We start from the raw sequence: 16854 nt of genomic DNA on the forward strand, positions 1-16854 counted from the left end.
TCAGGCCCCGGGGACTTATCTGTCCTAATGTATTTTAACAACTCCAACACCTCCTCTCCCTTAATATCAACATGCTCCAGGACATCAACCTCACTCATATTGTCCTCACCAACATCAAGTTCCCTCTCATTGGTGAATACCGAAGAGAAGTATTCATTGAGGACCTCGCTCACTTCCACAGCCTCCAGGCACATCTTCCCACCTTTATCTCTAATCGGTCCTACTTTGACTCCTGTCATCCTTTTTACCTTCACATAATTGAAGAATGCCTTGGGGTTTTCCTTTACCCTTCTTGCCAAGGCCTTCTCATGCCCCCTTCTTGCTCTTCTCAGCCCCTTCTTAAGCTCCTTTCTTGCTTCCCTATATTCCTCAATAGACCCATCTGATCCTTGCTTCCTAAACCTCATGTATGCTGCCTTTTTCCACCTGACTAGATTTTCCACCTCACTTGTCACCCATGGTTCCTTCACCCTGCCATTCTTTATCTTCCTCACCGGGACAAATTTATCCCTAACATCCCACAAGAGATCTCTGAACATCGACCACATGTCCATAATACATTTCCCTGCAAAACATCATCCAAATTCACACCCGCAAGTTCTAGCCTTTTTCCTGTGCTCTCTGATTCTATCCTTTTCCATGATAATGCTAAAGGCCAGGGAGCGGTGGTCACTGTCCCCCAGATGCTCACCCACTGAGAGATCTGTGACCTGACCCAGTTCATTACCTAGTACTAGATCTTGTATGGCATTCCCCCTGGTCGGCCTGTCCACATACTGTGACAGGAATCTGTCCTGGACACACTTAACAAACTCTGCCGCATCTAAACCCTTGGAACTAATCAGGTGCCAATCAATATCAGGGAAGTTAAAATCACCCATGATAATAACCCTGTTATTTTTGCTCTTTTCCAAAATCTGCCTCCCGATCTGCTCCTCTGTATCTCTGCTGCTACCAGGGGGCCTATAGAATACCCCCAATAGAGTAACTGTTCCCTTCCTGTTCCTGACTTCCACCTATATTGATTCAAAAGAGGATCCTGCTACATTACCCACCCTTTCTGTAGCTGTAATAGCATCCCTGACCAGTAATGCCACCCCTCCTCCCCTTGTTCTGCCCTCCCTATCCCTTTTAAAGCACTGAAATCCAGGAATATTGAGAATCAATTCCTGCCCTGGTGCCAGCCAAGTCTCTGTAATGGCCACTACATCATAATTCCATGTATGTATCCAAGCTCTCAGTTCATCACCTTTGTTCCTGTTGCTTCTTGCATTGAGGTACACACATTTCAGCCCTTCTACCTTACTGTCTTTACACCGTTTATTCTGCTTCTCTTTCCTCAAAGCCTCTCTATATGTTAGTTCTGGCTTTATTCCATGCACTTCTTTCACTGCTCTATCGCTCTGGGTCTCATCCCCCTTGCAAATTAGTTTAAACCCTCCCGAACCATGCCAGCAAACCTACCTGCAAGGATATTGCTCCCCCTCGAGTTCAGGTGCAACCCATTCAATCTGTACAGGTCCCACCTTCCCCAGAAGAGATCCCAATGATCTAAAAATCTAAAACCCTGCCCCCTGCACCAACTCCTCAGCCACGCATTCAACTGCCATCTCCTCCAATTCTTACCATCACTGTCACGTAGCACTGGATATGGTCCCATCCAAACCCAAACGGTGGGACACGGTCCCATCCAAACCCAAACAGTGGGATAGGGTCCCATCCAAACCCAAACAGTGGGATAGGGTCCCATCCAAACCCAAACAGTGGGATACAGTCCCATCCAAACCTTCTCTCTCCATTCCTTTCTGGTGTAGTACTTCTTCAGATTATTAAGGCCATTAATCCAGTACTGAGCTTCCTTGGCACTGTTGGCCACCAGGTCCAAGTTCTTTTCCCTTCCTTTAAAGATGATGCTGAAGTTGTAATCACTGCGATTCTCCAAGGTCACCTCTGAATGGTGACCTGCCCTCACCTCCTCGATGTCATAAATCGAGACTGCAGGGGGTCGGGTGGGTTGGGGTGGGTTTGAGGTAGAACAGCAGCAGCGATCAGAATGAGATATTCAGATTCAGATTAATAAACACAAGAGATTCTGTAGTTGCTGGAAACATACAGTCTACTCAAAGACCACCCTCATCCCAGACATGCACGCATCTCCCTTCTCCCATCAAAATAAACAAGATTGAAAACAGGAACCACCAGGCTCAAGGATAGCTTCTATCCCACGGACACAGTTCAGCTGCCTTATTATAGGAAGCTTTGGAGAGGGAGCAGAGATTTACCCAGATACTGCCTAGACCAGAGAGCATGTCTATGAAGACAGGTTGAGCAAACCATGGATGAAGTGAGTAAAGTTGATATTACCAAGAAGAAGGTACTTGGGAAACTGAAAGGTCTGAGGTAGATAAGTTCAATGGACCAGGAGAGACGAAAGAGTCAGTGGATGTTATTTACTTGGATTTTCTTGAGTCATTTGACAAGGTGCTGGACATGAAGCTGTTTAAGAAGCTAAGAGCCCACTAGCATAGACAGGAGATTGTCTGAGTAGTGTGAGATTGGGGAAAAAGGAGGCCTGTTCTGGTTGGCTGCCAGTGATCAGTGTTGTTCCAAAGGGGACAGAGTTGGAACTGTTCCTTTTCGCGTTGAATGTCAATGATGTGGATGATGTACCAGATGGTTTTGTGGCCAAGTTTGCAGACAATAATGCAAAGATAGGCAGAGGGGCTGGTAGAATTGAGGAAGCAGAGAGTCTGCAGAAAGAGTTAGACAGATGAGGAGAATGGGTAAAGAAGTGGCAGATGGAATATTGGGTAGGGACTGGTATGCTCATGCACTTTGGTTAAAGGAGTAAAGGCACAGGCTATTTTGTAAACAGGAAAAAAATGCAAAGTCCAATTTAGTGTAAAGTGATCAAGAAAACAAGGTTTCACACTACATCTCGTTACGTGTGACAGTAAAAAAAATATTAAATAGTCAGAGGAAACTGAAGCTCCCAGGGCAAACACATGCGTTCACAGGGAGAACGTGCAAACTCCACACAGACAGCACAGAGATCAATGGGCATCTCTCTTGCGTAGCAGTTACCAGGATGCTATTGCAGCTCGGGGCGTCGGAGTTCAGATTTCAATTCTGACACTGTCTGTAATGGGTTTACAGGTACTCCCTGTGACCAAGTGGGTTCCCTCTGGGTGGTGCACTTTCCTCCATGGTCCAAAGTCGTACCGGTTAGTTGGTGAATTAGTCATTGTAAATTGTCCAGTCATTGGGCTATTGTAAAATAGGTGGGTGTTGGGACGGAAAGGCCTCTACTGTGCTGTGTCTCAAAATAAAATAAAATAAATTGTATTTTCTTTATTCTGCTGCTTTTGTCCAGATCACAGCTTCCTTGGGGCAGCAAATCAACTGGTTTCAACATGGTGTGGTACGATGAATCGAGGTCCAATCACTGGCATTTTGGCCCCTTGGACAAATACGTTTCTCAACTTTCTTTAAGTGCACTTCCTATCCCACCATCCCTCCAAGTCTCGCACAACACTCACAGGTTTGGTTCCTGGCCCACTTGCAGATCTTTTCTGAGCTGTACCACACTGTCTGATAGTCCTTCTGCAGCTTGTACAAGCGGAATCTCATCCATGAGGGAGACCTGACCTTCAGCAGATGACTCCCTCTGCGCATGGCTCTAATACCTTCATCCACGAACAAGTCTTGTGAGGAAAACAGAGAGGACACATCAGTCAGAGAGTTGCTGGAAGGGAAGTGGAGGGTGGGAGGGTAATGAAGGGGCAGAGGGAGGGAGGGTGGAATGGGACGGGCAAGTGGAGAGTGAAGTAGGGGTAAACGGTTGGGAGTTAGGAAGCCAGGGAACAGGTGCCTAGGGCAGGGAAAGGATGTTAATGTGCAGGAAAGGGCATGAAACTACAAGAAATGAGAACGAACACTAAACCACAGTACGGGCCTTTTGGTGGAGAATGTTGTGCTAAAAGTTTAACTCACTCTAATAACTATTGAGATTTCACTCCCAGATGGACTAGAGGCACTATTATGGACTCCCACAGCCCCTGATGACCCATGATTTCAGTCTCTGAGACTGACGTGAAAGCATCCTTCAGGAAGGTGAACCCAGGGAAATCAACCAGTCCAGACAGTGTACTTGGCCGAGTACTAAAGACCTGTGCGAATCAGCTGGCTGGTACTTACTGTTATCTTTAACCTTTCGCTGTGTCAGTCTAAGGTACCCACCTGCTTCAAGAAGGGATGGGTCAAACTGGTGTCCAAGAAGAACGAGGTAACCTGATTCAATGATTATCATTCAGTGGACCATACTTCATCTGGTGTTGGAACATGTCAACTCCTGCCTGAGGTGAGACTTGCATCCACTCCAGTCTGCCCACCATCACAACAGGTCACAGCAGATGCTGTTTCATTGGCTCTTCACTCAGCCTGAGAACATCTGGACTGGGAAGATGCACACAGCAGGATGCTCTTCATTGACTACAGCTCAGTGTTCAACACTATCATTGCATCAAAACTAATCAATAAATTCCAACACCTCCTTGTGTAAATGGGTCCACAATTTCCTCACTAATAGACCCCAGTCAGTTCAGAATGGCAACAGCATCCCTTCCACAATCGCCATCAGCACAGGTGCACCACGAGGCTGTGTGCTTCATCCCCTGCTTTACTCGCTTTATACTTATGACTGTGAGGCCAAGGATCGCTCCAATGCTGTATTCCAGTTTGCTGACAACACCGCTGTTGTTGTCTGAATCAAAGCTGGTGGGAAATCAATTTACAGGGAGATTGAAAATCTAGATGAATGGTGCCATAACAACAACTTCTCATTCAACGTCAGCAAAACCAAAGAGCTCTGTATGTACAAAACATTAAGTTTCCCTTTCGGAAACCCAGATTCCAAATAAAGATGCTTTCACAATAACAGTTTTTAACTAACTAACAGTTCTAAAGTTTCAGTCTTTTGGGTATCTCTCTATTTCTTTCAGGGTAGCGCCTCTGGGCCCATGGAGTGACAATGGGTTTCGTAGCTGCCTTGTTTGCTACAACATTCTCGGTTTCCAGTGTCACCTTGCTGTCAGTGACATGGTCATCACTGAGAGGTAAGTCCGGTGACTGTAATGTGACAATCTTGTTGGATGCAATCGACTCAGGTGTGCTCTTGGCTGGCGTGACAGACCGGAACAGTCCCTGTGAGTGATATTGTGAGGAACTTCCTGCTTGACTGCTCAATCTCCATCCGCAGATAGGCTTGTGACAAGTCAACCTCTGACAACCTCTTCCCGCCTGCCAAAGATGCAAAAATGTCTTCTATTTGTGGCAGGGGATACTGCACAGTACGCAACACAGGGTTGATGCTCACCTTGAAATCCCCACATAGTGAACAGTTGCCATTGTCTGTTGATGTCACACTGAGAGCTTTGATTGAGTGCCAGTCTAGTTGGATTTTTCTCAACCATTCACATCCAGAAAGCGCTGGCCATCCACTTTTCAATACATAAAGTTCTAACTGCTGTGTTTGGCCTCCACAGACTACCTTCACTTTTAGTTTGTCTTGCGGGACACTTTTTCACCTGTGTAGGTCTTTAGCATCACTGAGGTCTTCTCTAAAGGCATCTTAGAAAACAGTTAGTTGTAGTCAGACTCTGGTATCAGTCTTCACTCTGGAAGACACTAGCAGTATGCCTGATGTGGTGTGTGAAGGAAGAGAAGTGGGTGCAGTTACTATTACAAGAGAGAAGGTGCTCAGAAAGTTAAAAAACCTGAAGGTGCACAAGTCACACAGTCCAGATGAACTGCACCCTGGGGTTCTGAAAGAGGTAGCATTAGGGATTGTGGTGACATTAGGAATGATCTTTCAAAAATCACTGGACTCCGGCATGGTGCCAGAGAACTGGAAAATTCCAAATGTCACTCCACACTTTAAGAAAGGAGGAAGTCAGCAGACAGGAAGTTATAGACCCATGAGTCTGACGTCAGTGGTTGGGAAGATGTTAAAGTCAATTGTTAAGGATGAGGTGTCATAGTTCAGTCTGTGAAATCTGCATTCCGGTTCATGGTCTGGTTCATCGATCCTTATTCCCGGTTTTTCAGTTTTCCCTTGTTCCATTGGGTGCCTTAATTGAGGCACATGATTTTCGTTTTGGGCTGCATTTAAATACCTCTGAAAACCAAGGATTCTCTGCTGGACTGTTCCCTTCCCCTCCCTTCCATATCCCCGACGGTTACCTCACCTGCAACTTTCGTCTGCCACTTCATCAAGGATCCTCGGCAGTGACCTTGTGAAGTATCCTCGGCACTTCCCTCGACAAGTACTCTCGGCAGTCATCCCGGCCCTACGTCCTAGAACGGGTCCCAGCCCTGCATCCTGGAAAGGGTTCCGGCCCGTACCCAAGGGCCTAACTGAGTCGAGACCAAGAGCCGAACCTAGCCTAGTCCAAGAGCCAGGTCCTGCCCTGGAGTTCCACGTCCTGCCCAGGAGTACCTCGCCCAGCCTGGTGCTGGGGATCCCTCGTCCAGTCCAGGAGCCTCGTCCTGTGCAGGAGTTCCAAGTCCAGTCCTGTAGCCACATCTTGTCCGCGCCTAGATCCGGGGTCCGAGCCCGAGTCAAGACCCAGGTTCCGGGTCCCTATCCAGTCTCTGGCTCGGAGTCCTAGCCCAGGCTTCTAATTCCAAGTTCCTTGTCCTGTTCCTAGTACTTCAGTGTCTGTGTCTTGCATTTGGGTCCACTCCCAATGCCCCCTTATAACTTGAGGCGATGGAGTAGTTGGTGACAGAGGACAAGATTGGATAAAGTCATCAAAGTTTGTTTAAGGGAAAATCCTGCTGTTGGAATTCTTTGAGGAGATGACAAGTAGGATACATAAAGGGGATGTCATGGATGTTGTATATTTGGACTTTCAGAAGACCTTTGACAAGGTGCCACACATGAGGCACCTGAGATACAAAGGGATTTCGGAGCCCTTGTGCAAAATACCCCAAAGGTTAACGCAGGTTGAGTCGATGATGAGGAAGGCAAATGCAAAGTTCACATTCATTTCAAGAGGTCTAGAATGCAAGAGCAGGAATGTGATGCTGTGGATTTATAAGGCACTGGTGAGGCCTCACCTTGAGTATAGTGAACAGTTTAGGGCTCCTCATCTTAGAAGAGATGTGCTGGCATTGGAGAGAATCCGGGGGAGGTTCACAAGGATAATTCCCAGATTGAAAGGGTTATCATACAAAGAACGTTTGATGTCTCTGGGTCTGTACTCACTGAAATTTAGTAATATGAAGTGGGATCTCCTTGAAAGCTATCAAATGCTGAAAGGCTTAGACAGAGTAGATGTGACGAGGATCTTCCCCATGGTAGGGGAGTCTAGAACAAGCGGGCACAACTTCAGGATTGGAGGATGTCCATTAAGAACAGAGATGTGGAGAAATAACTTATGTCAGATGGTTGTAAGTCTGTGGAATTTGTTGCCACGAGCTGCTGTGGAGGTCAAGTCATTGGGTGCATTTAGGGCAGAGATAGATTGCTTCTTGATTAGCTAGGGCATGACAGGGAATGGGGAGAATGCAGGGGAGTTGGGATGACTGGAAGAATTGATCAGCCATGATTGAATAGCGGAGCAGACATGATGGGCTGAATGGCCCACTTCTGGTTCTATATCTTATGGTCTAATGACAATGGCATCAAAGATTACGGGGACTGGGGTTGAGGAGGAGAGAAAAAAAGATCAGCCATGATTGACGAAGCAGAGTCGATGGGCCAAATGGCATAATTCTTCTCCTACGTCTTATGATCATATGGTCTAAGTAAGAGCTCAGACCTCAATCCACGTGACAATTTGTGTCTGGACTTGAAAATCGCTGTTTACTCACGATCCCCATGTGATCTGACAGAGCTTGAGCAGTTTTATAAAAAAGAATGTGGAGAAATCACAGTCTACAGATGCAAAGCTGATGGAGATCTGTCCACACAGACTCAAGGCTGTAATTGCTGCCAAAGGTGATCAGTGTCAAAAAGTCAAATTAAACCCTCTATGATTCAACATTGTAAAACAAAAAAGTGTGAAAACTTCCAGAGGGGGTGAACATGTTTTATTGGCTCTGTAGATTATCTTTGATTCTATTGTACTGTGGTGAGCATTCGGTTCACAATGACAGACGAGAGAAGCTCGTTTATCTCAGATGCTGTTTTTATTGCGACAGGCACAATAATGGACAGAGTGCAACAGCTCGGTGAGAACTAACTCAGTCACATACAGACGGGGAGGTGATTATCACACACCTCGGTTACTTTCAGGGTGACACACAAACACACAAGTGAACAACTATACAACCTGAGCTAAAATGTAACAATACATGAACTTGGACATCTCAACATAATTTTACTGAACACACACACCATGGACATATCTTAAAAACAAGAACGCTGGCTGATAGGAATTCTGGGTCGAGCTGTCGACCACACCTCGGGAGCGCTACACTATTATTAGTTCTACTGTGAATGCCTGCAAGAAAATGATTCTCAAGCTGGAATGTATGGATTTTGATAATAAATTTACTGTGAACTTTAAACTTTGCAAAATGAATCTTAAATTAACCATTAAATCTCTTCCCTTTCACCTGAAACATGTACTCTCCAGTTCTTGATCCACCACTGCTTGGAAAAAGACTGAGTATATTCACCCTATCTGTGGCCCTCATGATTTTATACACCTCTATAAGGTCACCCTTCAGTTTGCTACAGTCCAAGGAGTAAAGTCCCAGACTGTCCAAGCTGGGATAGATGCAGACATACAGCTCGTCTTTACATCTGTCTTTATCCAGCATTTCACTGTGACTCAGGATTCTTGATTCCACTCTGCTGTTTTGTGCTCATCACTGTATTTATTGCTGGAATCATTAACATGGTCTCAATAAACAAGGAAACGAGAACCAATTCCTTGAAGAGTACCAGTCAGGTCAGTGGAAGAAACCAATCCCTCTGCAGGAGCGTAGCGGTTTACACAATCACTTGACAGCCCCAGCAATTACGGATCAGGGTACGATTCCCACAGCTGTCAGTATGGTGCTTCTTCGTTCTCCCTGTGGCTGCGTGGGTTTCCTTTGGGTTCTCCAGTTTCCTGCCAAGTTCCAAGTATGTTCGGCTTCAGGGCAGTGAGCTGTGGGCATGCAATGTTGGTGATGGATGCGTGCCAACACTTTCAGTTGCAGGCGAGGTAACCGTCGGGGATATGGAAGGGAGGGGAAGGGAACAGTCCAGCAGAGAATCCTTGGTTTTCAGAGGTATTTCAATGCAGCCCAGAACGAAAATCATGTGCCTCAATTAAGTCATTGACACAGGATAACACATTTCACAGAACATAGAACTTAGAAAAGTACAGCACAGTACAGGCCCTTCAGCCCACAATGATGTGCCGACCCTCAAACGCTGCCTCCCATATAAGCCCCCACCTTAATTTCCTCCATATACCTGTCTAGTAGTCTCTAACATTTCACTAATGTATCTGCCTCCACCACTGACTCAGGCAGTGCATTCCACGCACCAACCACTCTCCGAGTAAAAAACCTTCCTCTAATAACCCGCTTGAACTTCCCACCCCTTACCTGAAAGCCATGTCCTCTTGTATTGAGCAGTATTGCCCTGGGGAAGGAGCGCTAGCTATCCACTCTATCTATTCCTCTTATTATATTATACACCTCTATCATGTCTCCTCTCATCCTCCTTCTCTCCAAAGAGTAAAGCCCTAGCTCCCTTAATCTCTGATCATAATGTATACTCTGTAAACGAGGCAGCATCCTGGTAAATCTCCTCTTACCCTTTCCAATGCTTCCGCATCCTTCCTACAGTGAGGCGACCAGAAATGGACACAGTACTCCAAGTGTGGCCTAACCAGAGTTTTATAGAGCTGCATCATTACATCGCGACTCTTAAACTCTATCCCTCGACTAATGAAAGCTAACACCCGATAAGCTTTCTTAACTACCCTATCCACCTGTGAGGTAACTTTCAGGGATCTGTGAACATGTACCCCAAGATCCCTCTGCTCCTCCACACTACCAAGTATCCTGCCATTTACTTTGTACTCTGCCTTAGAGTTTGTCCTTCCAAAGTGTACCACCTCACACTTCTCCAGGTTGAATTCCATTTGCCAATTCTCAGCCCACTTCTGCATCCTATCAATGTCTCTCTGCAATCTTCGACAATCCTCTACACTATCTACAACACCACCAACCTTTGTGTCATCTTCAATTTTGCAAACCCAGCCTTCTACCCCCACTTCCAGGTCATTAATAAAAATCAGGAAAAGTAGAGGTCCCAGAACAGATCCTTGTGGGACACCACCAGTCACAATCCTCCATTCTGAATGTACTCCCTCCACCACCATTCTCTGCCTTCTGCAGGCAAGCCAATTCTGAATCCACCTGACCAAACTTCCCTGGATCCCATGCTTTCTGACTTACTGAATAAGCCTACCGTGTGGAACCTTGTCAAATGCCTTACTAAAATCAATATAGATCACATCCACTGCACTACCCTCATCTATATGCCTGGTCACCTCCTCAAAGAACTCTATCAGGCTTGTTAGACACGATCTGCCCTTCAGAAAGCCATGCTGACTGTCCCTGAACAGACCATAATTCTCTAAATGCCCATAGATCCTATCACTAAGAATCTTTTCCAACAGCTTTCCCACCACAGATGTAAGGCTCACTGGTCTGTAATTTCCCAGACTATCCCTACTACCTTTTTTGAACAAAGGGACAACATTCGCCTCCCTGCAATCCTCCGGACCATTCGCATGGACAACGAGGACATAAAGATCCTAACCAGAGGCTCAGCAATCTCTTCCCTCGTTTCTTGGAGCTGCCTGGGGAATATTCCGTCAGGCCCCGGGGACTTATAAGTCCTAATATATTTTAACAACTCCGACACCTCCTCTCCCTTAATATCAACATGATCCAGAACATCAACCTCACTCATATTGTCCTCACCATCATCAAGTTCCCTCTCATTGGTGAATACCGAAGAGAAGTATTCACTGAGGACCTCGCCCTCTTCCACAGCCTCCAGGCACATCTTCCCACCTTTATCTCTAATTGGTCCTACCTTCACTCCTGTCATTTTTTTTTCTTCACATAATTGAAGAATGCCTTGGGGTTTTCCTTTACCCTACTCGCCAAGGCCTTCTCATGCCCTCTTCTTGCTCTTCTCAGCCCCTTCTTAAGCTCCTTTCTTGCTTCCCTATATTCCTCAATACACCCATCTGATCCTTGCTTCCTAAACCTCATGTATGCTGCCTTCTTCCACCTGACTAGATTTTCCACCTCACTTGTCACCCATGATTCCTTCACCCTACCATTCTTTATCTTCCTCACCGGGACAAATTTATCCCTAACATCCTGCAAGAGATCTTTAAACATCGACCACATGTCCATAGTACATTTCCCTGCAAAACATCATCCCAATTCACACTCGCAAGTTCTAGCCTTATAGCCTCATAATTTGCCATCACCAAATAAAAATGTTCCTGTCCTCTCTGATTCTATCCTTTTCCATGACAATGCTAACGGTCACTGTCCCTCAGATGCTCACCCACTGAGAGATCTGTGACCTGACCCAGGTCATTACCTAGTACTAGAACTAGTATGACATTCCCCCGAGTCGGCCTGTCCACATACTGTGACAGGAATCCGTCCCGGACCCACTTAGCAAACTCTGCCCCATCTATTTTATGATTTATTTTATAATTTACATATTACTATTTAACTTCGTTATTACTATTTCTCTATTACTATTTATTATTTCCATGACTATTACTATTTACTAATAGAAGTATTACTATTACTATTTCTATTACTATTTATTATTTATGGTGCAACTGTAATGAAAACCAATTTCCCCCAGGATCAATAAAGTATGACTATGACTATGACTATGATTCTATCCTTTTCCATGATAATGCTAAAGGCCAGGGAGCAGTGGTCACTGTCCCCCAGATGCTCACCCACTGAGAGATCTGTGACCTGACCCAGTTCATTACCTAATACTAGATCTAGTATGGCATTCCCCCTAGTCGGCCTGTCCACATACTGTGACAGGAATCCGTCCTGGACCCACTTAGCAAACTCTGCCCCATCTAAACCCTTGGAACTAATCAGGTGCCAATCAATATTAGGGAAGTTAAAGTCACCCGTGATAACAACCCTGTTATTTTCGCACTTTTCCAAAATCTGCCTCCCAATCTGCCCCTCTGTATCTCTGCTGCTACCAGGGGGCCTATAGAATACCCCCAGTAGAGTAACTGCTCCCTTCCTGTTCCTGACTTCCACCCATGCTGACTCAAAAGAGGATCCTGCTACATTACCCACCATTTCTGTAGCTGTAGAACATAGAACATAGAACATAGAAATCCATAGCGCATTACAGGCCCTTCGGCCCACAATGTAGTGCCGACCAAGTAACTTACTCTAGAAACGGCCTAGAATTACCCTATGATGTAGCCCTCTATTTTTCTTAACTCCATGTACCTATTGAAGAGTCTCTTAAAAGATCTTATTGTATCCTCCTCCACCATTGTTGCCAGCAGTGCATTCCACCCACCCACCACTCTCTGTGTGTGAATACATTTTTGAATGTGAATATCAAAGAAATTGTGTTGGAAAAAAAGGTAAAATGTAGTGTTGAACAAAATATTGGTGATAATATGAGGTATAATGCACAAGTGAATCAGTGACAGCAAAGCATTACAATGAATATTTAATTATGTTATTTAAATAACATTTAATCTACTGAGCTATTCGGTATTTTTAAATAATCTCTAAGGACTATCAGTTCACTCTCAGCCCTTTCCTCCGTAGTTTTTCTTTCCAAGTTTGTTCTTGCATTAATATTTTGTCTCAAATTGGAACAGTGGGATTATAATGCTGCTATTTTAGTCCCTTGGTTAACTTTCCATTCTTCTTGCGTCCAATAACTTCTCTCACCTAACTGCTGGGGAGACTCCAAATAAAAACTCCCAATACCAAGTCCACTCACTGAAAGTTCCTGATCCAGATCAGAACCCATAGCACTACTACCACTATATTTTCTTCTACTACGTATGTGCTTCTCTGAGACAATTCTCCAAGAGGTTTGTTTTCTCAGATTTTCATACAAGAGTAGCTATTCTTTGTGTGAGAGCTGAAATATAATTAGAACACAATTCAACCATAGGAAGCACCATACCTTCATAGACCTCAAACACACAATATTTAGCAGGAGGTATTGGCTAGTAAATAGGAGCAGGAATTATCAAACATTGAAGCTTCTTTTGTGGACAGGGGTTGTTATCCTATTCTCTTTGAGATGTCCTGCACTCCAAATGAATTGTCCTATGCCTACTAGCAATAGTATCCCTGACCAGCAATGCCACCCCTTCTCCCCTCCCCCTCCATCCCTTTTAAAGCACTGAAATCCAGGAATATTGAGAATCCATTCTTGCCCTGGTGCCAGCGAAGTCTCTGTAATGGCCACTACATCATAATTCCATAATTTCACTGAATGTGTGATAGATAAACATAGAAACATAGAAACATAGAAAATAGGTGCAGGAGTAGGCCATTCGGCCCTTCGAGCCTGCACCGCCATTTATTATGATCATGGCTGATCATCCAACTCAGAACCCTGCCCCAGCCTTCCCTCCATACCCCCTGACCCCTGTAGCCACAAGGGCCATATCTAACTCCCTCTTAAACATAGCCAATGAACCCATTACTTCTTTGAGAGAGTTCAAAAAGGGAGGAGGGCAAGTGAGTGGGAGCAAAAAAGAAAGATTATGCAAAACGGCCATTTATTTGGCAGCAATTCAATGCATAAGAGCACACAGACATGTTCAAGAAGTTCAGTTGTTGTTCAGACCAAATATTAGAATGGGGAAGAAATGTGATCTAAGTAACTTTGACCACAGAATGATTGTTGGTGCCATGTGGAGTGGTTTCTGTTTTTCAGAAACTAATGATCTCCAGGAAATTTTAAGCACAACAGTCTCTGTACCTCCATCTGTAGTTGGATCCTCGACCTCCTAACCAGAAGACCACAATCTGTGCAGATTGGTGATAACATATCCTTCTCGCTGGCAATCAACACTGGTGCACCTCAGGGGTGTGTGCTTAGCCCACTGCTCTACTCTCTATGTACACATGACTGTGTGGCTAGGCATAGCTGAAATACCATCTATAAATTTGCTGATGACACAACCATTGTTGGTAGAATCTCAGGGGTTGACGAGAGGACGTACAGGAACGAGATATGCCACATGGTGGAATGCTGCCGCAGCAACAACCTGGTACTCAACATTAGTAAGACGAAAGAGCTGATTGTGGACTTCAGGAAGGGTAAGAGGTAGGGTTAGGCTCCATACCAATCCTCATAGAGGGATCAGAAGTGGAGAGATGAGCAGTTTCAAGATCTCTGAGGATCTAACCTGGTCCCAACATATCGATGTAGTTATAAAAAAGGCAAGACAGCGGCTATACTTTATGAGGAGTATTTCTGTTTTTGCACTTTATAAAAATCTATTCAATATACATATACAGTAATTGATTTGCTTATTTATTACTATTTTAAAATTTTATTTATAATTTTTTCTTTTCTCTGCTAGATTATGTATTGCATTGAACTGCTGCTGCTAAGCTAATAAATTTCACGTCACATGCTGGTGATAATAAACCTGATTCTGATTCTGATTCTTGAGATTTCAGAAAATGGTGCAAAATAAAACAAAATCATCCAGTGAGTGGCAGTTGTGTGTGCAAAAACACCTTGTTAAATAAAAGGGTCAGTGGAGAATAGCCAGACTAGTTCAAGCTGAGAGGAAGACACCAGTAACAATAATAACCATGTGTTACAACAGTGGTGTGTAGAACAAGACATTGAATGCACAACACATCGAACCTTAAAGTGGATGGGTGACAGCAGCAGATGACCAAGAAAATACACCATTTTATATAAAAACTTGATACAGCAATTATGCATTTATATTTATTCTCTTAAACTCTCTCTCTCTATCTCTGTCTCTCTCTCACACACACACACACACACACACACACACACACACACACACTCCCGACACACACACACACACACACACACACACACACACACACACACACACCCCACACACACACTCACACACACACCCCCCACACACACACACACACACACACACACACACACACACACACACACTTATATGATAACTTTTACCTTCAGCTTTAATGAAAGAATTTGGATTCGAAACTTCTGTGTCGTTTGTGACAGCTACTGACTCCTCTTTCCCGAATCCTGATCGGAGTGTCATATCTTCAGCCACCGGTTTATAAATTGTGAAATCCACTTCCTCATCTCTGCGTTCTGGCTGTCCACATCTCTGCCAATCTGTATTGAATTTTTGACCTCTTGGTGGATCTCCTCTCTTGTTCAGTTTCTTCCTGTGCTCCACCGATCTCACCTCCATGGACCTTCTTTGTTCAAATATCGGCTTTTCTCCTACAGATTCAAGACTTCTGCTCAACGGCACTCTTCTCTCTCCCATCAGCACCATTGGAGCGTCACCTGTTCCACAATCTGGGCTCTCTTCATCGTTCTTCACTTGTTCTTCGCCACCCACTTCTTGATCCTCACTGTCACATCTCACTTTCTCTTCTGTGACAATTACATTGTCTTTGTTTTCATTTTCCACTTTCTCCTCTGCAACCATTCCTTCATTGTGGTTTTCATTTATCATGTTCTTATCCCCAGTATCCTTATTTTCACCCACTTGGGTCATTGTTGGGCTGGCCACATCTGGAAGAAAATTCCTGAGGGCTGACTCGGGACCTGGCTTTCCACCTGGCTGTTCTTGAGGACTAATTCCATGCTGCTTTCCTTTGTCCCTTTCTTCCATATTATCAGCCATATTCTGGTTCCCTGTTTCTATATTCAGATTCCCAGTGCTGAGCTCTGAATAACCTGCCTGTAAATACAGATTATTCTCACCTGGACACAGATCTCCCATTTCATCTTCCCACTCACTAAACTCTGGATCTGAGCTTCCATACTCCAGATCTGTCTCGAGTATGACTGCGAGACCAGAGCATCTCCCGCTTTCAGGCTCCACTTGCTCAACACTGGGCATCATTCCCCAAACTTCCTGCTGGGCCGCCTCTGCTCCTAGTTCAGCTTCCCCTCTGAGGGGGCCTTTCCTGGCATTCTTCCTGCGGGCCCACAGGCTGAAGGCAACCGCAGCCCCACCAGTCGACAGGCCGAGGAGCAGCAGTGCTGAAAGTTTACAGCGGTTCATTAGGATGTTCCATGGGAAAACAACAGAATTTCAAACAATACTGTAGACACAAAGTAAGAAGGTACTCCCCTCTTCGACAGAGACGAGCACAGACCTTGGACTGTGTAGTGGACAACTCCCGTCCGGCAGTTATCAAAATATTTAACAGTCCCCAAGAAAAATAAGATGCACTGATGACATCACAATCTGCCTCATTATGACCTTGTGCGTGACGACAAGAAAATGCACGAGTGTTGTGGAAATGGCTCAGATCGTCATGGAAACCACCCCCCCCATACCATAAGATGCACTGATGACATCACAATCTACCTCATTATGATCTTGTACTTTATTGTTTACCTGCACTGCACTCTCTCTGGGGCTGATACACTTTATCCTGCCTTCTGTTATTGTTTTACCTTCTTGTACCTCAAAGCACTGTGTAATCTGTCTGAACAAAATGCAAGACAAGCTTTTCACTGGATCTCGGTACATGGAAGAATATTAAACCTATCCCAATCCCAAAACCAAATACTGGAAATAAAGAAAGAAG

At 44.8% G+C, this 16854-nt stretch overlaps 1 protein-coding gene across 1 annotated transcript in view; it reads right to left on the bottom strand.

The window, feature by feature from the left end:
• Nucleotides 1–16322, bottom strand: part of LOC134338072 (uncharacterized) — a 34613-nt gene extending 18291 nt beyond the window's left edge. The window contains exons 1-3 of the mRNA XM_063033605.1: nt 15248–16322; nt 3540–3704; nt 1787–1995 (exon numbers count right to left, since the gene is read on the bottom strand). Coding sequence (XP_062889675.1) covers nt 1787–1995; nt 3540–3704; nt 15248–16322 — 1449 coding nt within the window. The remainder of the gene's footprint in view (nt 1–1786; nt 1996–3539; nt 3705–15247) is intronic.
• Nucleotides 16323–16854: the final 532 nt, after the last annotated feature.

The sequence above is a fragment of the Mobula hypostoma genome, chromosome 26 (genome assembly GCF_963921235.1).
Source record: "Mobula hypostoma chromosome 26, sMobHyp1.1, whole genome shotgun sequence".
Taxonomy (NCBI): Eukaryota; Metazoa; Chordata; class Chondrichthyes; order Myliobatiformes; family Myliobatidae; genus Mobula; species Mobula hypostoma.